The 17731-nt window shown below is 38.4% G+C and overlaps 1 protein-coding gene across 1 annotated transcript in view; it reads left to right on the top strand.

Moving 5' to 3' along the window:
• Positions 1–625: 625 nt before the first annotated feature.
• NAA15 (N(alpha)-acetyltransferase 15, NatA auxiliary subunit) overlaps positions 626–17731 on the top strand; it is a 39875-nt gene continuing 22769 nt past the window's right edge. The window contains exons 1-5 of the mRNA XM_010283175.1: positions 626–679; positions 13040–13124; positions 13990–14054; positions 14847–14978; positions 17534–17668. Of these exons, the coding sequence (XP_010281477.1) occupies positions 626–679; positions 13040–13124; positions 13990–14054; positions 14847–14978; positions 17534–17668 (471 nt within the window). The remainder of the gene's footprint in view (positions 680–13039; positions 13125–13989; positions 14055–14846; positions 14979–17533; positions 17669–17731) is intronic.

The raw sequence follows: 17731 nt of genomic DNA, 5'->3' as shown, positions 1-17731 counted from the left end.
CTTGTTAAAGTTTGACAGTCTATTTTTCTGGGTGGCAGCCGGCATATGGATGAAAGAAACCGCAGTGGAATTTAGACAATAAAACTGGTTTTTAGAATCAGGTTAAGATAGCGTGCAGTCCAAATACCACCAAAGTGTGCACAATTCGGTTACGTTGTAAGGAACTTTTTTCAGCTTTGATGTTGTGTTGCAGGAACCTTGTGTTTCTGAGGACTTGGGGTGAATTGAAAAATGACCGAATTATGTTAGTGAGCAACTTCAGTGGATTTATTTAGCAGATTCTGTTATCTGGGTTAAGCAGTCCATTGTTTTTTCTCAATAAGTCAGTTTTGTCTAAAAATCTTACTTCATCTTTCAAAGAGGCTTAGACTACTATTTTGTATCCTTCCAGAGATCAGAAGTAAGAGGAGTGCTGTAGTCTTTGTGGAGGAACAGCACTCTTAGGGCTCTGTAAACTTCTGCCACTTAAGCGGGGGGGGCGGGGGGGGGCTGTGTGTAATTTTCTGTCAATTCTTTTTCAAAATACTTCGTGAAAATGAAATAAATCTGTAGAACTATAAATTCCTGTGTAAACACATCTCATCATAAGACATGCTGCTTCAGTTAGGGTTAAAAAGTCGACACAATGAACTGTAAAGCTTATTTCGACTTCGAAAAATTCAGTCCTGCTTGGGAGTTGGTATGGCCTTGTTCTCAGCATGTCATTTTTGATGTGTTATGAGCTGGTAAAGTAGTAGCCTTGTTGCTTGCTCACCCATTTCCTTTGCATTGAGGATGGCTTGTGTGGTTGCTTTCTGTGTTTAAAACGGCCTGTGTTGTTTTTTGGGTTGTCTTTTTGTGGGCTTGGTGCATGGCTGAGTATTTCTGTGGAGAGCAGGAACAAGGGAAGAATAAGATTTTATTTGGAGAAAAAAGTCGCTCAGCGCATGGAAGTTGGATAAAGCTTCGCAATTTGGCTCAGGTCAGAAAAGAGAAAGGTGTGCTCCAGTCCAAGCAGGTTTCTGTAGATTGAAGCAGTTTTGTCCTTTTTTTAAACTGTAAATCTGTAATAAAAATGCAAGAGTTTCAGGTACTGGGTAGGCTGGAACTTATTTTGGTATTTTGGTGTTTTCCTGTATCTTGCAGGGCTGAGCCTGTGATGTGTAGTCTAGTATTAAGACAGCCCTGCGATTAGTTGTCTTTGTAACACATGGTGAATAGAAAAGGCTTGAAGTTGGTTTTCATCACACTGAAAATTTGGATAATGAGCTACTTGTCTTCCTTGTTATGGATAATGATCCTACTTTGTGAAGTTTTGATTACGTTTGACTTGAGTGAGTGAGACATCATTTAGTCCCATTTATCAATGCAAGTCCAAAGAAACATTACTTCCCTACTCCTGTGCCTTCACTCCACCTCTCTCCTCCTGCAGCCTCTCCTTGGTCTACACCTTCTTTTCAGGACGCTAACCTTTCATTATGCTGTATCCTCTGCCACCTCTTCCTTTGGCCCACGGGTGGCTGAACAGCAGCAAGAGGACCTTGAGTCTGCCTGGGCTCCCCGACGGGAGAAGCTAAGAAGGTGGTCTCATTGTCTGGCCCTGGGTCAGCACATGCTGTCTCTTGGCCCGGGCAGACCGTGGAGCTGTTCTGTTGAGTGTGACTGGATGAGACTTTTTCCAGCAGATGCTTTGGGAACCAGCCCAAGTGGTATTGAAAGGATGCATTACCCTTCAAATACATAATTACTGGTACACAGGCTCTTTACGGAAATATAAAATCATTCACATTCTGATTTTCCTGGAGGTAGTAAGCACAGGAGTTAAGTAGGTGACAGCCTTGTATTTTTGTAGGTGAAGCATAAGGTTAAAAAAAGCAAATGGATTTTGTGTATGTTTTAAGTTCCTGAGGCCTCACTTCTTTACCATTTTTAAGAAGTATGCGTGTAACACAAACATTACCTGTTAAGGTCTTGCAAAAACTACACCAAGCTGCCTAGCTTTCCATAGCAAAAAGCAGTAATTAGCTTTCAGAGTTTGGGGTTTTTTGTTTGTTTTGTAGTAAACATCTTACATGATCAGTAAATTTCTTTTGTGTATGGATTTGCTTGCAAGCCAGCATTTTCCACTGAGTTCAGAAGCGTGTGCACTTTGCCTTTGCGTGTTGCAACACACTAACTAGACTAACCTCTTCTATAGTCACTTTACAGGTATGTGGAGTTGTAATAGAAATATTTTTCCATTTGAAAGGCATTTTACAATTTAGTGTTCCCTGTAGCACAAAGGGAAAGAAATCTACATGATTAGTTTGAATTAAAAAAAAAAACCACCCACAGGATTATCGATCACCGTTCTGCTTAAACTTGCACTTCCATTAAAAAGAAGCTTTCTAGCTCATATTGTTCTTAGAGTTTTAACTATTTGCTGTTAAACCTGCAGGTAGATCTTCCTGTTCTTCTGCTCAAAGGTTCTGTGGAATTTAGAATAAAAATGGATCTCTGCATTTTCTTCTCCTTTTGTTTTTGATCCATTTGAACATTTAAAATTAATTGTAGTCCGGTTTTGGACACACATAATATCAGAGCAGCCCAGAGATTACTCGAGAAGAATTTAGGTGGAGGCGGAGGAAAGGGTAGAACAGCAAACACAGAAGTCAAAGGAATGGACAAGTTGACTTTTTGGTACCTGGAAGGCTTGGATGCACTATGAAGTAATGCAGTAAAGCAGTTTACTCCATTTTCCTCCCCCTCTTATTAGCAAGTATAACACTAGTAGTTGCAGGAAGTAGGATTGAGTGATTTTTTTTTTTTTTTAATTTTATTTTATTTGTGATATAACTGATGAACATTCCTGGCATTCTGCCAAATTATTCAGCCACTATTATCTGGTCAGGTATGATTCATCAAATATTCATCAGTTTTATTTCACAAATCCCAAGGACAGTATTCAATTATGTTTACTTGGGTGTAGAAGTTAAGTATATTGAAAATGTATTGAAGAAATATTAAATACAAAGCTATTAGAGGTGCCATATATTATGTGGAAGAGTTTTTCAGTTCCTTTAAGGAGCAGAGGATAAAGTTCTTGGAGTCATGATGTTCTGGCAGAGTAAGATGGTGCAAATACCACCATAGCTAGCAGTCTCAGCCTCTAGTCAAATACAGTTTGAGGGGGGAGAAAAAGTCCAAGTATTTAAGAAGTAAAACATCGTTGTATTTTATGATGTGCAATATCAATTCGAGTGAGGAACTAAGTGTTTTCAGGACTTGTTTAAATAGTTCTACTGATTTATAACTCTAGTACATACTGTAGAAGTAGCATACTGAAGAAGCAAGATGCCATGCTGGTCTGGGCTTGTGTATATTACATTGTATGCAGATCAGAGTTTCTCAAGTTTGTTCAAGACTAGTGATTATCTGTGGTCTTCATGACATCTGGAGAGCCATACATCTTTCATCTCTGTATCAGTTACCTTGTGTGCTAGGCAGTCTTGATTAGGCATGGCCAGAACCTGTGTCCTCCAGGGGGGCATTACAATAACCAAGATGTCTATTGTGAAAGGTGGGGTTTGAATTTCACCTCCAGTTATTCATTTCTATGGTAACACTGCTGTGCTTGAGGGTGTTTATCTTTGAGCTGGTCTTCTTCCTTTCCATGCTGGCTTTGACAAGTGTTCTACTAAAAGATATAGAAAATTCCTAATGATAAAAAAGCCTGTTGAACAGCGTCTCTTCAGTGGCTCTGCTGTAAATATGCCAAGCCCCTCCTGCTGGGCCATCTTCCTGTTTCTTCATTCCAGAATCTGCTCCCTGTCCCTCCACTTTCAAACTAGACAGACCTGTGCTTCTCCTTCACTAACACTTGTACCAGCACCAGTCCTTTAAAAATACTGTTCTGTCTCATACAAGTTCAGGTGCTGACTTTAAGGTTGCTGAGGTGGCAGACTTGGAAAACTTCTCTTAAGTTATCTTGATTCAAGATTAAAGCCCGATTTCCAAAATTTCACTTTTATCAGTAACCAAATGAATTATCACATTTTGTATGCAATCACTGTTGCATTTGCATGACTGTACAGTAATCAAGTATGCTCACCACTGGAGTTTCACCACATACTATCTCATCTGAAACATGGAATTGCTAACAAGGCTTTTCCAGTATCTTGGCTGTTGAGATACCAGTCACTTGTTTTTCCTTTGTCAAAAGGAATACCCTGCTTGGCTTTGCCAAAAATAGTGGGGAAAATTATGTCTTGGTTGAAACATTGGAATGGAAGTAAAAAACAGACCTGCTGCTTTAGGCAGAGTCACTGTTCTTGTTTTTCAGAAATACTTCTCAAACTTGCTAAATAAATTAATTACTGTTTGAGACTCTAGGATACCATTAAGGACTTAGTTGAGTAATACTGCTGTTACTGAAGCCTGTTCACCAAAGTAGGCTGTTTGTTGTCATTGGGACTGTCAGAAATTGTAGAAACAGGATTCCCTGCTGCAGATTTCTGAGGAGCAGCATAATTTTGCTCCTTCGCTTTTTCAGTTATGAAAATAAGACTGTATTAATAGAATCACATCCTAATTTCTTCACAGTTGTAAGATCGTAGCAATTCTTATGCTGTTGTGGCAATAGATGCTCTTACCTGAACCCAAAGTATTTTTTGCAATGGTCTGAAACTAATCTTATTTGGGGCAATGAGCTTGATCCAGGTTATGTGGTACTGCCCTTTATTTTGGTTAGAATTTGATCAAGTTGCGTTCATTCCTGTTTTTCAAAGTTTTTTTCTGAATGAATTTTTGCTGGTTGTACTTTCTAGGCATCTCAAGTTTAAGTCTCTTGTCCACAGCGGCACTGTGTCAATGCAACAAGAGTGGTGATAAGGAGTTACGTCTTTTCTGATTTTGCTGCTAGGGTTTTTAGAGAAAATGAACAATTAATCATTGCCACCCTGAAAACTGAGGGCAGTTAGATTTCTTACAAGGATTTCTGTTTGCTTCTCTGATACAAAGTTTTCTAACTTGATTGTGTGGTAATGTTGAAGAGCAACCTTTCTTATCTTACTAATCACACTTAACTATTTCGCAATGGTTCAATGCTACAAGACAACTTCTTACGTACCTCAGAGCTAAGAGTGAAGAGTACTCTGGACATGGGTAGGAAACATCAGTAGCCTCATGGCGTGTCTTGGGCTATGTTGTGGGATACAGCTGAGTTGAAATGTCCGTTTCAGTCCGGAACAACCTATTGTGTGGGCTCCTTCAGCCCTCGTTATGCCGTATCTTGGAATTTTACTTGATTTTCTTCATTGTTACAGATTATCATTAAAACCCAATTATATCCTATCCATACCAGATCTTTTGGGAGGTACAGTCAGTTTCATGCTAAATTCGGAGGTGAAGCCTGAACATAGTGGTTCCAGGGTAATGGACAGAAGTCTTAGCTGACATGGCCAAATTCATAGTAATTCTCCCCAAGAAGGAGAGATTAAAGTAAGCAAGTAGTGGCCAACAGAACTGATGTTGAATAATGGATTTTTCGGCAAAAGTCTGAAAAAAGAGTCACTTCAGTGAGTGAGGATTTCTAGTTTTACTTCTAGAAGACCTGTAACTGTTTGTCAGCGGCTGTTTCCACAGGATTTTGTCAAATACAGGAATGAGGCCAATGCAAAAGCACAGACAGAGAGATTAAAGTAAGCAAGTAGTGGCCAACAGAACTGATGTTGAATAATGGATTTTTCGGCAAAAGTCTGAAAAAAGAGTCACTTCAGTGAGTGAGGATTTCTAGTTTTACTTCTAGAAGACCTGTAACTGTTTGTCAGCGGCTGTTTCCACAGGATTTTGTCAAATACAGGAATGAGGCCAATGCAAAAGCACAGACATAGCATAGATTCCCCCCCCCCTCGGTATTAAATGAAAAGGTACATATATTTCCTATCTTCTTCCTAATTTCAGTTTGACATTATTCTGTTCCTCTGATTATACTCTACCAAGCAATGGTAGTTATGAAGGTATTGGTCACTTCCAAAAAGTAAGGCAAGCTGTGCAGGAGGAGGATTTCGGAGTCCCTTAAATTAGGCAGTTGCTGAAGTTGTTTCTTACACAGAACAGTTCTGTTCATTAACACCACAGAGCAATGGAAGAAGATGATTGGTTTCAATTTGACAGCACAAAAATTATGCAAGTTTGCCCCAGAGGTTTTCAGCATTAACATACTTGTAAGGTTTGTGTGGTTTTTTCAGTCCTTGGGTTTATACATCTTGTATTTGTCATGAAACTGAATCAGTGTGGTGGAAGCTTTTGGCTAGAGCTGTTGAGCTGTTTGATACGGTTAGTACTCAAAAGACCCACTAATGCATGGTGAGTAGTTGCTTCTAATGCTTCCAGCTTTCAGAATCTTCTTTACTACATTTAGCTTGAATTAGTACACCTTAGTGACTTGACCTGATCTAGTCTAGCTGTAGAGAGAGTAACTGTGCTGGAAAAGAGCCTTGAGCTGTGCAGCGCCTGGATTTACTCTCTTTAAGTTGCTGCGTCTGAACTGTGCTGGAAGAAATCTATAGCATCTGAGTGGCAGACATGCATATCGTGCATTGTAAGTGCACGCCTTAGCTAACGCTAAGGCCAAGTATGCTAAGACTTTCTGCTGCCAAAGGTCGTAGGGCATTGTAGCTGCTAAGATAGCTATGTGATGCCACAAGCCGCAGTTCATGGCTGCTGCTGGGAGAAACTGCAGAGTTCCCTAAGGAGCACATTGCTGTGGTTGAAAGGATTTGTCCACCTTGGTTCTGCTCAAGCCTCACAAACCCTCCAGAAAGAGGATAGCAGAGTGTTGAATCTGTGAATTGTGCTGGCAGAGCAGCCTGTTTTCCGTCATACTTTCTCCTGGGGACTTCCACATGCAAGTAAAAAATTTACCTGTGCCCATGTATGATGAGTTGTCCTACATGGTAACTCTTGTATGTGATGGGGAATAGTCTGCAATATATTGTCTCTTATGATGACTCAGGCTATGTCACCTGCTGAGGAAGAGAGGCTGAGTACAGTGAACTAGCGATGAGAAGTTAAGCTTGCATCTCTGCTGTCTCTTGGGGCTGAATCCAATTTTGGTACTCATTCAGTGAAGAAAATCGTGTTCTTTGGCTAGTTCATCATAGCATTGACTAAATTGAGAAGTGATTTCTTGTGGGGGTTTGGTTTTTTTAGGGTTTTCTTTAAAGTACTCAAGTTTGTATTTGTTTTAATTCAATTAATTTGCAGATATTGGAGTTTAAAAAAATTGGCATTAAGTTGGCGTTAATGTGACCTGGGAAAATATGTAATCTTAGAAAACAGCTAAAAGTTCTTCATACTGGTTTTTGCAAAATTTTGTCTTCTTTAATAGAAATTGCACACTCTTGTTTTGTTACTGTTCAAGTTCAAAGGACATAATGATTGGGAGTGTGATCCCATTCCACACATTTGAGGATATATCCTTTTTACTCTCACCCCACTCTCTTAGAACCATCTGTGCTGGTCCAAGTAAGGAAAAAAGAAAAAAGCTGTCAATAACACCCCAGTGCTCCCATTTGTGAGCTTGGGGAGCAAAAGGTACCTTCTTTGCTTTGGTACTTGTTCGTGAGGAAAAACCTCTAGTTTTGCGTGCTTCCAGGTAGGAAGACAAAAGGCAGCTTCTCCTTTATGTTGTTCTCCAATGACTATCTTCAGCTTGCTCATGAGGTACTTTTGAGTCTGCTTCTCACCTGTTTAACCAGCTGCAAAAGCCAGCCTGGATGGATTCTTACGAGACTTTTTTTTTTTTTTTACTACTGCAAAGTTGTTTAAAACTCTTGAATCAGCTAGATTGGACACATGCATCTTAAGTGCCCTGCTAGAAAGGAGGTTTTCTGCTTTCAGTGTTTTGGTCTAGGTGATTCTTTTCTTAGGTTAAGTTGACTCATACCTGGTGGCAGCGTAGATTCACTGTGCTATGAAGCTTCTAGGAAGACCCATGGTAACTCCCAATATTACGCTGTTAGAGCTGTTGTAAACTATTGATGTTACTGAACATACAGGACACTTCAATCTGTGGTGTACTGATTATAAAATGTCTTACAAATAGAAAATTTAAGTTGGGATGGCTATTAAATTATTCACTTATTAAATGCTAGCAGGACGTGAAGACTGCTTTGTGATAAAGAGGATTTGCATTTCTGGAAGTGAGTATGTGCAAAATATTTCACGTGTAATGGCAGGATCTAGTCTGCCACGTGCTCTGAATTGGATGCCGAGATACACACCTGCATATGAAAATGCTGCATTTGACTGTTATCCTTGCTTTTTAGTTGGAAACATATATACTTTACCATTAAGATGTCTATTCTGAGAGGGAAGGAATACATCGGAGGTAAAATGTACTGCCTGCTTACAGGTAGCAAACAGTCCGAGAGCCTACTTCTGCACGTTTCAAACTTACAGCTGTAAAATTTCTAAAAGACACTTGTGAAAATTATTTGTTTATACAATATATAAAGAAAACAATGCTGGATTAAGTTTGGATGAAAGCCATCTCTGTGCTATTGTCAGCAGCCCTTAGGAATGCGACTATAATCAGTAGCATGGCCCCTGTGTATAGCCTTGTGAGTAACTGGAGTAGTTGCTTAAGAATCCAAGTCAGTCTTACTCTCTAGTGTTAGGCTTAGTAACAAGGTTTAGAAAGTAGATGCACTAGAGAGGGAAGATTCAAAAGTGGAAAACTGAGGGGAGCGGGAAACAAACTCCCATCTAGCAGTGAGCTGTCTAGATGTAGGTAAGCTGTAAATAGTGAACTCTTTCGCCTTTCTTCATAGCAGCAATGCAGCGGAGTTCATTCACACTTGACGTGCTGAGGATGTGTATGTGTAAGACACCTGCTGGCCAAAGACTCATTCTGCACAGGTGCCCTAATATAGTTCAGGGATCTGAACAGCAGAACATGACCCCTCCTTCCACCTCAGACTTGGGATTCTAGAGAATATGGGCGAGCTATGTTCATTATAATTTCACTGTCAGTCTCTGTCTAGTAATCACCATGTATTCAAATCCGCTGAATAAATACTTGGGGAGGGGAGCGCTGCAAATGCAAATTCTCTCCTACCTGCTGTGGTCTTCCATGGTTTTGAAGGAGTCATACTCTTGTCTGCCTCATCTTACTAATTCTTTGTAGAATTGTATTAAAGCAGGTGTTATTTCCTTGCTGTTAATAAAGAAAATGAGTTGAAAGGTATGAAAAGAATCTTGGTGTGTTTTGAGTAGGCTGTAATTCTGGCCACAGCATGTATAGAAAATCTTGTTAGATATCTTAAAACATCTTGTAACTTATTAAAGAAAAAGCTTTGAAGGGCAGCGAATGTGTAATAGAGATTCAGTGCTGATGGAGAGTCAGATTCTTTTCTTTTACACCATAAGCCTTAACCTTCCTTTTTAGAAGTTTAGCTTTTATGTTTTCTCATTGCATGATGTCATAAGCCATAGCTGGAGCACTTGTCTGTCAAGCATCACAAGCAGGCTCTGGCTGCTGGCTTTGGAAGAGTATATGTGCAGGAGTTTAGCTTAGAGGAGGCAACTGTGCTCTTTTAGCAGCCTGGAACAGAGAAATACGTTACTGCTGCAGAACAGCTGTCCCTAAAGTAAGGGTCAGCAGCTTAGGAATGACTACTACAAGCTATTAATCTGGGAGGAGATAAACTACCCAGATGAAGACCATTTCTGCTTCCAGCATGCCTGTATCCTTATGCCCCAGGAATACTTGAGATGTCACCGTTCCTGCTTCTGTGGTGTTTTTTGGGGTTTTTTTGGGGTTTTTTTTTAATTACTGATTCTTTTTTCTCCTCTTACTCAGAAACTACTGACTGACTTCCTTAAGGATTTTCTCTCCCATGCTGTGTATTACACTCATCTTTCCTCATGTTATTCTTTTTGTTCTTCCTTTCCCCTTTTCAATATTTACTGTCTCCTTTTTCTTCAAGGAATTTTCTTCCATGTTTCTGTTCGTGGAAGCCACAGATTGACTAAGATTTGTACCAGCCGTGGTGGCACATGCTCCATTCCTGACTTCCTTTGCTCTCATTCACACTTTTATTTAAGCTTGTTAGTCTGTAACTTGTTCAGAGAAGGAAATAAGTGTATGCATGGCTTCAAGTAGTAGAATCTCAGTGATGCTGTTGGACCCACTTTGATGAAACAATCTCCTTTTCGAAAAAAGAAAATCAAGAACGAAACATGACCTTGATTTCATTTGTTCCCTTTCTTCCACTGTTGAAAACATACAAGGTGTGCATAGAATAAAGAAATTCATAAAAATGACCCTATTTGAAGTGTTTCCGTTAGCAGAATGAAATAGGCTTGAAGTATTAACCTGAAAGGTTGGAGAAATTGTTTATAGGAAATCACTCAAACTTGTCTTGATCTAGGAACACCTGAAAATGGAGATGTATGGTACTTCGCTGAGGGATATATGCAGCTATGGATAGTTCTTCATTTGGTACTTCAGGTGGTACAAGTACATGATGAGTTCCTGATAATTTATTGGTCCTACCCAGTGTTCTTGGGGATGATGGGAACCTTTCCATAGACGTAAATGGGTATAAAACCATAAATTTTTCCTCCCTGCAGCCTAAAGGGAGAATTTGTTACAATTCTTAGTGAGTATACCCTGTTGTAAAGTACCTTGCATCGTAAGGTCTCTCTTACTCTGAGAAAAAGCTATGTGTAAATATTTCCTGTTTCTAGCATATATACAATCTTGGCTGACTTTCCTTAAACTTCAAGGTGAAAGACTGGTTGTTAGAGTATGTAAAATGGAACTGTTTAGAGATAAGATTTCATGTTCATAGTCAGCATCTGAGCAGCTGTACTTAAAGGCAAATTGTGAAACCCCAAAGTGTACCCCTTCTGCTTGTGACAGTGCCTTCGTTAAACACTGGAGACGCATTCCTAAGTTCCTGTGGCTGTACCACTTTTGTGACAGGTTTTGCTGCTTTCACACCTACCTAGGTGGGAATAAATGGCAGTTCTGCTTTCAGGGAGGAGGCTGGGGTGGTAACTTTTATGACTGATGATTTCAATTAAAAAAAAAAAACAAACTTGATCCTGGTGTGTTGTCACATGTAACCTCTCTGTCAGCTCTGACCAGTGGCTGATTAAAGTGACTCAGCCAGCTACTTGAAAGCAGGTAGTGACTAAAAGCTATAAATAATAACCAGTCAAGTTTAATAATTTTAAAAAAAGACACCTATACAGATTTCCTCTTGCCTAACCCTTAATCTTCCTTTGCTAGCTGGTTGCCCTGCGAACTTTTCCTGTCTGCAGTGATAGAGGGAGTTGTCTTTTGGAAATGTTCAAAGTCAAGGTTGGACAGGGCTTTGAGCAACCTGATGTAGTGAAAGATGTCCCTGCCCACGGCAGAGGCATTGTAGTAGATGATCTTTGAAGAACCCTTCCAATCCAAATCATTCTATCATTCTTTTGTCGATAAGTTCCTCTTTGAGTCCATCTTGCTTTGCATGATCTCTCTGAGCATCTTTCTTCTCCTCCTCCTCTTCCTCCTCCATCCTTTCCCTTTCTCCAAAGGGTGGCCACAGGATAGGGGAGCAAGATCCTTGGTTTGTGATGGCTCTTGGTTTTCAGCCTTGATATTTCAGCTGTATGACTTTAGTACCTAAAAAATAATAAATACACTTAATGGAATACCAGCTTTTTATACCTTTGAAGTTTGTTGGTGGTGTTTCCATCTGTGCTTTGGAAAAGGAAACTGGACACTAAACAGCACCTTTTATGATGCAAAAGCAACGTAAAGCAGAGAAGTTGGGGTAGATATGCCATTTTATTTTTTTAAACATTTCCATAACATTCATGTAACTTTTTAAAGTTTTATTTTTAGAACTTTCTGCTTGATGGGAAGACCTGTTGGGTCTGCCTCTCATAACTTTTTTTGATGGCAGTGCTTAGAGGACAAATAGTGCCCATACATGCTTATGAATGCTCTTCATAGTTAGTTTGGCGCAGCGTGAGGAAAGGTGGAATCCTGAACAACAGCATATTTAGGATGACTTGAGAAGTGTTGGCTGTTACCCAGTTTTACACTCCTGTCAGCTATCCTGCCACCAGAACTGGTCAACTAATGTCAGTGAGATCCTATTATGAATTACTTCCTAGTTGCCATAGAATTTGTGTCTGTGCTCAAGCAACGTGTGTTTTTTTTACTCTTATACTTGAGTCAGGGCATTGGTATTACTGTAAAATGAAACCTAAGAAGTTCTTAGCATTTGTTTAAGTGACTTAAAGTGTATGAATTACAACATTATTACTTCCTCCTTTGGATTCTATTTAAAGATTAACCAGGGAGTGGATTGACAGAAGTAAAATACTAAAACTGTTTTTAAAAGTTCATGTTGTGTGCCGTTTTGTATCGCAGTTGCCTTGGATAATGAAGTGAGACTCATACACAAGCAAATTGTTGGAGTTGGATTTAATAAAACTGTAGATGAAACTGTAGATGTTTTAATTTCCAGTATGGCAAGATAATGTTAGTGTATACCAGTTTTGAAAGTTTGTATGTATGAGATATTGTGGTATTCAAATTGATCATAAGAGGTTGCTTTCAGAGGTATTTTAAGCCAAGTTCCACTGATCTAATTTTTTTTTTCTGCCGGTATGGTTGTTGGAGGCTGTCTTGTGGTGTTTTTGTGAAAGATAATGGAGCTGAAGTGAGTTAAATGCTTACCAAGAGCTGTTATGACATAAGGTTTGCTTTTTATATTAAAGGAAAGTTGAATCTCTGTAGGCACTTATGCTTCCTGTTGTATCTTATCTGGGAAATTGCTGTATGATAATGTCTGTTCAGTTATACATTTAAATTAGTGTTCTTACTAACATACAGGTTTTTTTTCTGGTGATGGAAAGAAGTTTTAATCACAGGAAGCTCATTAAACACAGTTTATTAAAATATTAGTACATTTACTAAAAGCCCTACCTGTACTGATGCTTAACTTTGGGGGTGCATAAATACTTTTGCACTAAATTTTTTGAATAAATGTGCTCTGTTCTTCTTCAACAGAGGTGTTACGAACATAAGCAGTATAGAAATGGGCTGAAGTTCTGTAAACAGATCCTTTCTAACCCAAAGTTTGCAGAACATGGAGGTAAGTTTTTAAATGGCATGTGCTCTCTTTCTTCCTTATACTTTAGGATAGAGTAATTCATAAGTTTTCTAATATTTATACCACTTTATTGTTAACCTTTTGCCCATAAAGCAGTAAGAGCATCCAGAAACCTGCACCATGTTAAGCACTTATTGTTGGTAAGGTTTGTAATTTTAAAGACTGGTCTTACCAGTAAGTTAGTAGTCATAGCTTGCCATTCTTTATCTTTATGCTGCAAGTCTAATATTCGTTACAGCATGGTGCAAGTTTCTTAATACAAGTATGCATTGCTTAAATCAATTCTCAGGGGAAATTGTTATTCGCTCATGTAGAACTGAAAGACAAAAGGAAGAGATTGTTCGGTACTGCATGTCTGTCAGCTTTGTGGTGTGCTACTTTTCCTGAAGGAATAGTGTTATTGTAAAAGGAAAAAAGGAGGTGTTTGTGTCCCTTGCTGTATTTGTAGTCAGTTCTTACTACTGAGTTGAGAGTTTCTTTCCACTGTCCAGAAATGATGTTTTTTTCTTTGCCAACTACTTTGGCATGGGTAGATATATGGAAGTCTGTGTTGTGAATAAATGCTTGAGTAGTTATAATGCTCCTTTACAGTAAAAATGTTTGTAGAGCAGACGGTTTTTAGTGCCTTTAAATTAAAATGCTGCTTCACATTTTGGTGGAAGTAATGCATAAAGTATACTGTCATGTATGGTATACTTCAGTCAATAATCTGCAGGTAGAGTGTTCCATGTGAAAAACGAATGCAAAATCTTGATGCTGCTAACTGAGTCTAAATTTGCATTAAACTTAAAAGCCTATGAAAATGAATAACTGATACTTATTTAATCCTCTTTTTTTTTTTTGTTAGAAACCTTGGCAATGAAAGGACTAACATTAAACTGTCTAGGAAAGAAAGAAGAAGCTTATGAACTTGTGCGTAGAGGCCTAAGGAATGACTTGAAGAGTCATGTCTGTATCCTTTTCGAACTAGGTCTTTTCCTTATGAATGGAAAAGTTTCTTTTGGCAACTACCTGATTTATGGAATTGCAAGAAAAGCCAGTACCATAAGGCTTCAAACTGGAGATTCAGAATTTTATATTTTGTTTCTAAAATACAAGAATATTTTGTCTAAGCTATCCAAAGGACAGATGATTTGCAGCTATCGTTACAGTCACAGTTAGCTCAAATATTATTCTGGCTTGCATTGTGTATCTTTTTTTTTCGTCATTAAGCTGCAACTCTAAACTGAACTAGGCATTTAAGCATGTGATTTGCTTTAAAAACATTAGTAGTTGCCATTACATTGTTAAGGACTTGTCATATACTTACTGTACTTAAAATGCAGGAAGTGCAAACACTTCAGTTGTCTAATATACACCTTTACTCAAAGTTGTGTTTGAGTAAGCCTGATAGTCTTTTCAGAGATCCTATTACTTGATTTCCTCCCCCAGTATGCAAAAAGTACAGTTTATAGCATATTATATGCACCCTATACGTCTAACTGGCAAACAGTTCTCTGTCTTCAATTTGCAAGCAGTTTCTTTGTACAGCTGAGGAAAATAATTGTGATGATTGTAATAGCATTACTGTCCATTTATAAAACAGCTTAGGAGCTTTTTGCCAAATGTTTTGTCACTGCCATGTTGGATCCCTTTTCTCCCTGCTCAAGTTAGTAGAATCCTTAACAGAGTTCTCCAGGTTGGCACGTCTATGGCCTTCTTCAGAGGTCTGACAAGAAGTATGACGAAGCTATCAAATGCTATAGAAATGCACTGAAATGGGACAAAGACAATCTTCAAATCTTGAGAGATCTTTCTCTGCTACAGATTCAAATGAGGGATCTTGAAGGTTACAGGGTAAGTATACACACTGCATTTATTATCAACTTCTAGGCAACTGCAGCAAAGGTGGCAAATTGTTTAATGACACTTTAAAAAAAATATACAGAGTTAGATCTAGAGTGTTAAAAATCTTGTGCTACTCAATACTTTATGAAAGGAAAAGCAGACATGCTACTGAGCAATTTCTATAAAGTATACCGATATACTTATTAAATGATTGTTTTTGAGATCAGTGCAGAATTGTTTGCTTTTTTTTAATGCTGTATAATCCAGCTGTAGACAATCTTTGGTCTTTTTATTATTTTCTTGGAAGTATTCCTGTAGGTAAAAGGCAATGTGTTCAGAAGATGACTGTTACTCAGGCAAAGGAGCTTCTATTTTTTAATAACTTTTTACGTATATCCCTCCTCCTTTAAATCAGTGGCCACCAGTTTTCTCTTGGCAGTGGGTAACAATGCAAAGCAAGTGGTATGCTGTCCATGAAACAACATACTTTGCTTCCCAGCCAACCTGGGCATTAGTGACAGCTCCTTTGGGTCGAAATATTTCCTTACTTTTCCTGTGAGCTGTAAGATTGTGGATCTGAATTCTTGAATATTCCTCTTCTTTTTTGGTTTAATACTCAAAATGTTTAGAGTACTATCTTGTTTTCTTCTGTTTATTCTGTAATAAAGCTGCATGCAGTTTGGTAAGTTAAATTGGAAGCCTCTTTCTGCCTGTTGCTGCAGCACCCAGTTATCTGCTGCCTTGTGTCAGTTGTCTGTATTTGCCATGTGAGATGTATCATGCTAACCAACCATTATGGGGTGCTAGTGTCATGGCTGTGATAGTTCTGTAAAGAAGAATACAAACTTTCTATTGTCTTTACAAATGCTACTCCTAATGTAGTTAGATTTTTTTTTTCCTGTCGTCCTGAATTGCGAGCCTATCTTACCCAATACCTTTATTTCTTAAAAAGTAGCAGCTTCTGTTTAGTGTGCATATTTCAGAGATGTTTATGTGGTTCAGGCTAAGTCATAGTTGCTGCCCGTGGTCAATGTACAGCTCAGTTAGGATTACACAGAACAATGATTATAGAAGATTAGTTTCTTACCGTGCCCTCCAGGGTAAGATGACAGTGGTCACCTTGAGTATTTATAATTCAAACATTAATTAATTAAAAAAACCCCAACCCTAATTCCTCCTAAATTACATTTTTGTGCCTGGAAACGTGTCTGTTTTTCAGCTGATGTAGACTGCTATAATAAAGTATTCCTTTTTGGGGGAGGGAACCCAAAAGAAAACATCTTTGAGATTTTACCTAAGACACCTTGGATAATATTTTGTCAGATTTTCATCTTTTCAGGCTTTCCTTGCACCTTTAAAGTTGTGGTTGTTAAAACACATTAGTTGGTCTCTTCATAGACTATTTCCGTTCCAAATTAGGGTAATGTTAGTATGCCAAGAACAAGTTTTGTTCTCGGAGGTATGTGGAACCATCAGCTAACATAGGTCCTCAGCGAACTTATTCCCAAGTTAGGACGTTTCTTAATCACTTTTTTTTTCATATTGGTAATTTAGAAATTTAACTCTTCTCTTGCTGAGACAAGAAAGCCAAAACTTAGCATAGGTGCCAAAATTCATTTGCAAATGTATGTTCTCTTAGCCTGTGGATAAATGTGAATACAAATGTGTGATTGCTAAACATAGAAGTAACACGTGGTTATAAAGAATGCATTAAGGATTAAATGTTAACATGTTTAGAAGCCAGTAATTCTTGATTGATCATATACTAGTTTCTGAAGAATGTGAATTTACTTTCAAAACCGGGAATAAGGTTGTAGGTTGTTTTGCCTTAGCTTTAGCTTCCACCATCTCCTATTTTATAATATTTTGAGTAATATTCATTCTAATCAAACTGCTGTAACTAGTTTTAGTTCTTTCTTAACCCCTACTTCTGACTGTTTGGGCTTTTTTAGTAGGTAGTAACTTCTTTCCTTTATTTTAAATTACTTGAAGATGCCTTTCAGGAGTCTGTAACACAACAAGTACAACTTTTCCTTCAGATTAAAACAGCACGATACCAAGCAAACCTGTTGTATCTTCCAGCTGTAATTATCTTCTCACCAAAGAATAGGGATGCACTTGCCTAACAACAGTTTGCCTAGGCAAACTGACTTTGCCTAACAACACTTGCAATGATTTAGTACATATGTACTTCCAAGGTGAATTTGAAACACCAGTGTATAGTAAATGTTCCTGCAACTCAAACCAACGTATCCTTAGTCGCATTCTGTTCGTAAGTGGTAAGACAGGAACAGCACGTGTGTCACGCCTTAACAAAGTTGTTAAGTTGTATTCAGTTGGACATGGTGTGTTACTAGGGGGGGTGTTTTCGTTCAGTCAAGACCATTGTAATGTTTTAAAATTTATTCTTTCTTGGGGTTTTAAAAAAAAATACATTTGCATATAGAATACTAATTTTTAGTGACAAGCCTTAAATTTTAGAATATTGAAGACAGAGTATTGCATAATGGATTCTACAGAGTGTCAGAATAAAGTCAGGAAAATTAGTAGCTACTTTTTTGCAGGAAACAAGATACCAGTTGCTTCAGCTCCGACCTGCACAGCGAGCATCATGGATTGGTTATGCTATTGCTTACCATCTGCTGGAAGACTATGAAATGGCAGCAAAAATTTTAGAGGAATTTAGGAAGACACAGCAGGTAAGAGGAAAACATGAAATTCCTGTATGGATTGCTGCTTAAACCAAAAATAAAACACTGCTT

The sequence above is a fragment of the Phaethon lepturus genome, unplaced genomic scaffold (genome assembly GCF_000687285.1).
Source record: "Phaethon lepturus isolate BGI_N335 unplaced genomic scaffold, ASM68728v1 scaffold4633, whole genome shotgun sequence".
Lineage (NCBI taxonomy): Eukaryota > Metazoa > Chordata > Aves > Phaethontiformes > Phaethontidae > Phaethon > Phaethon lepturus.
Note: the sequence above shows the minus strand (reverse complement) of the source record. Positions and strands in the feature narration are given on the sequence as shown.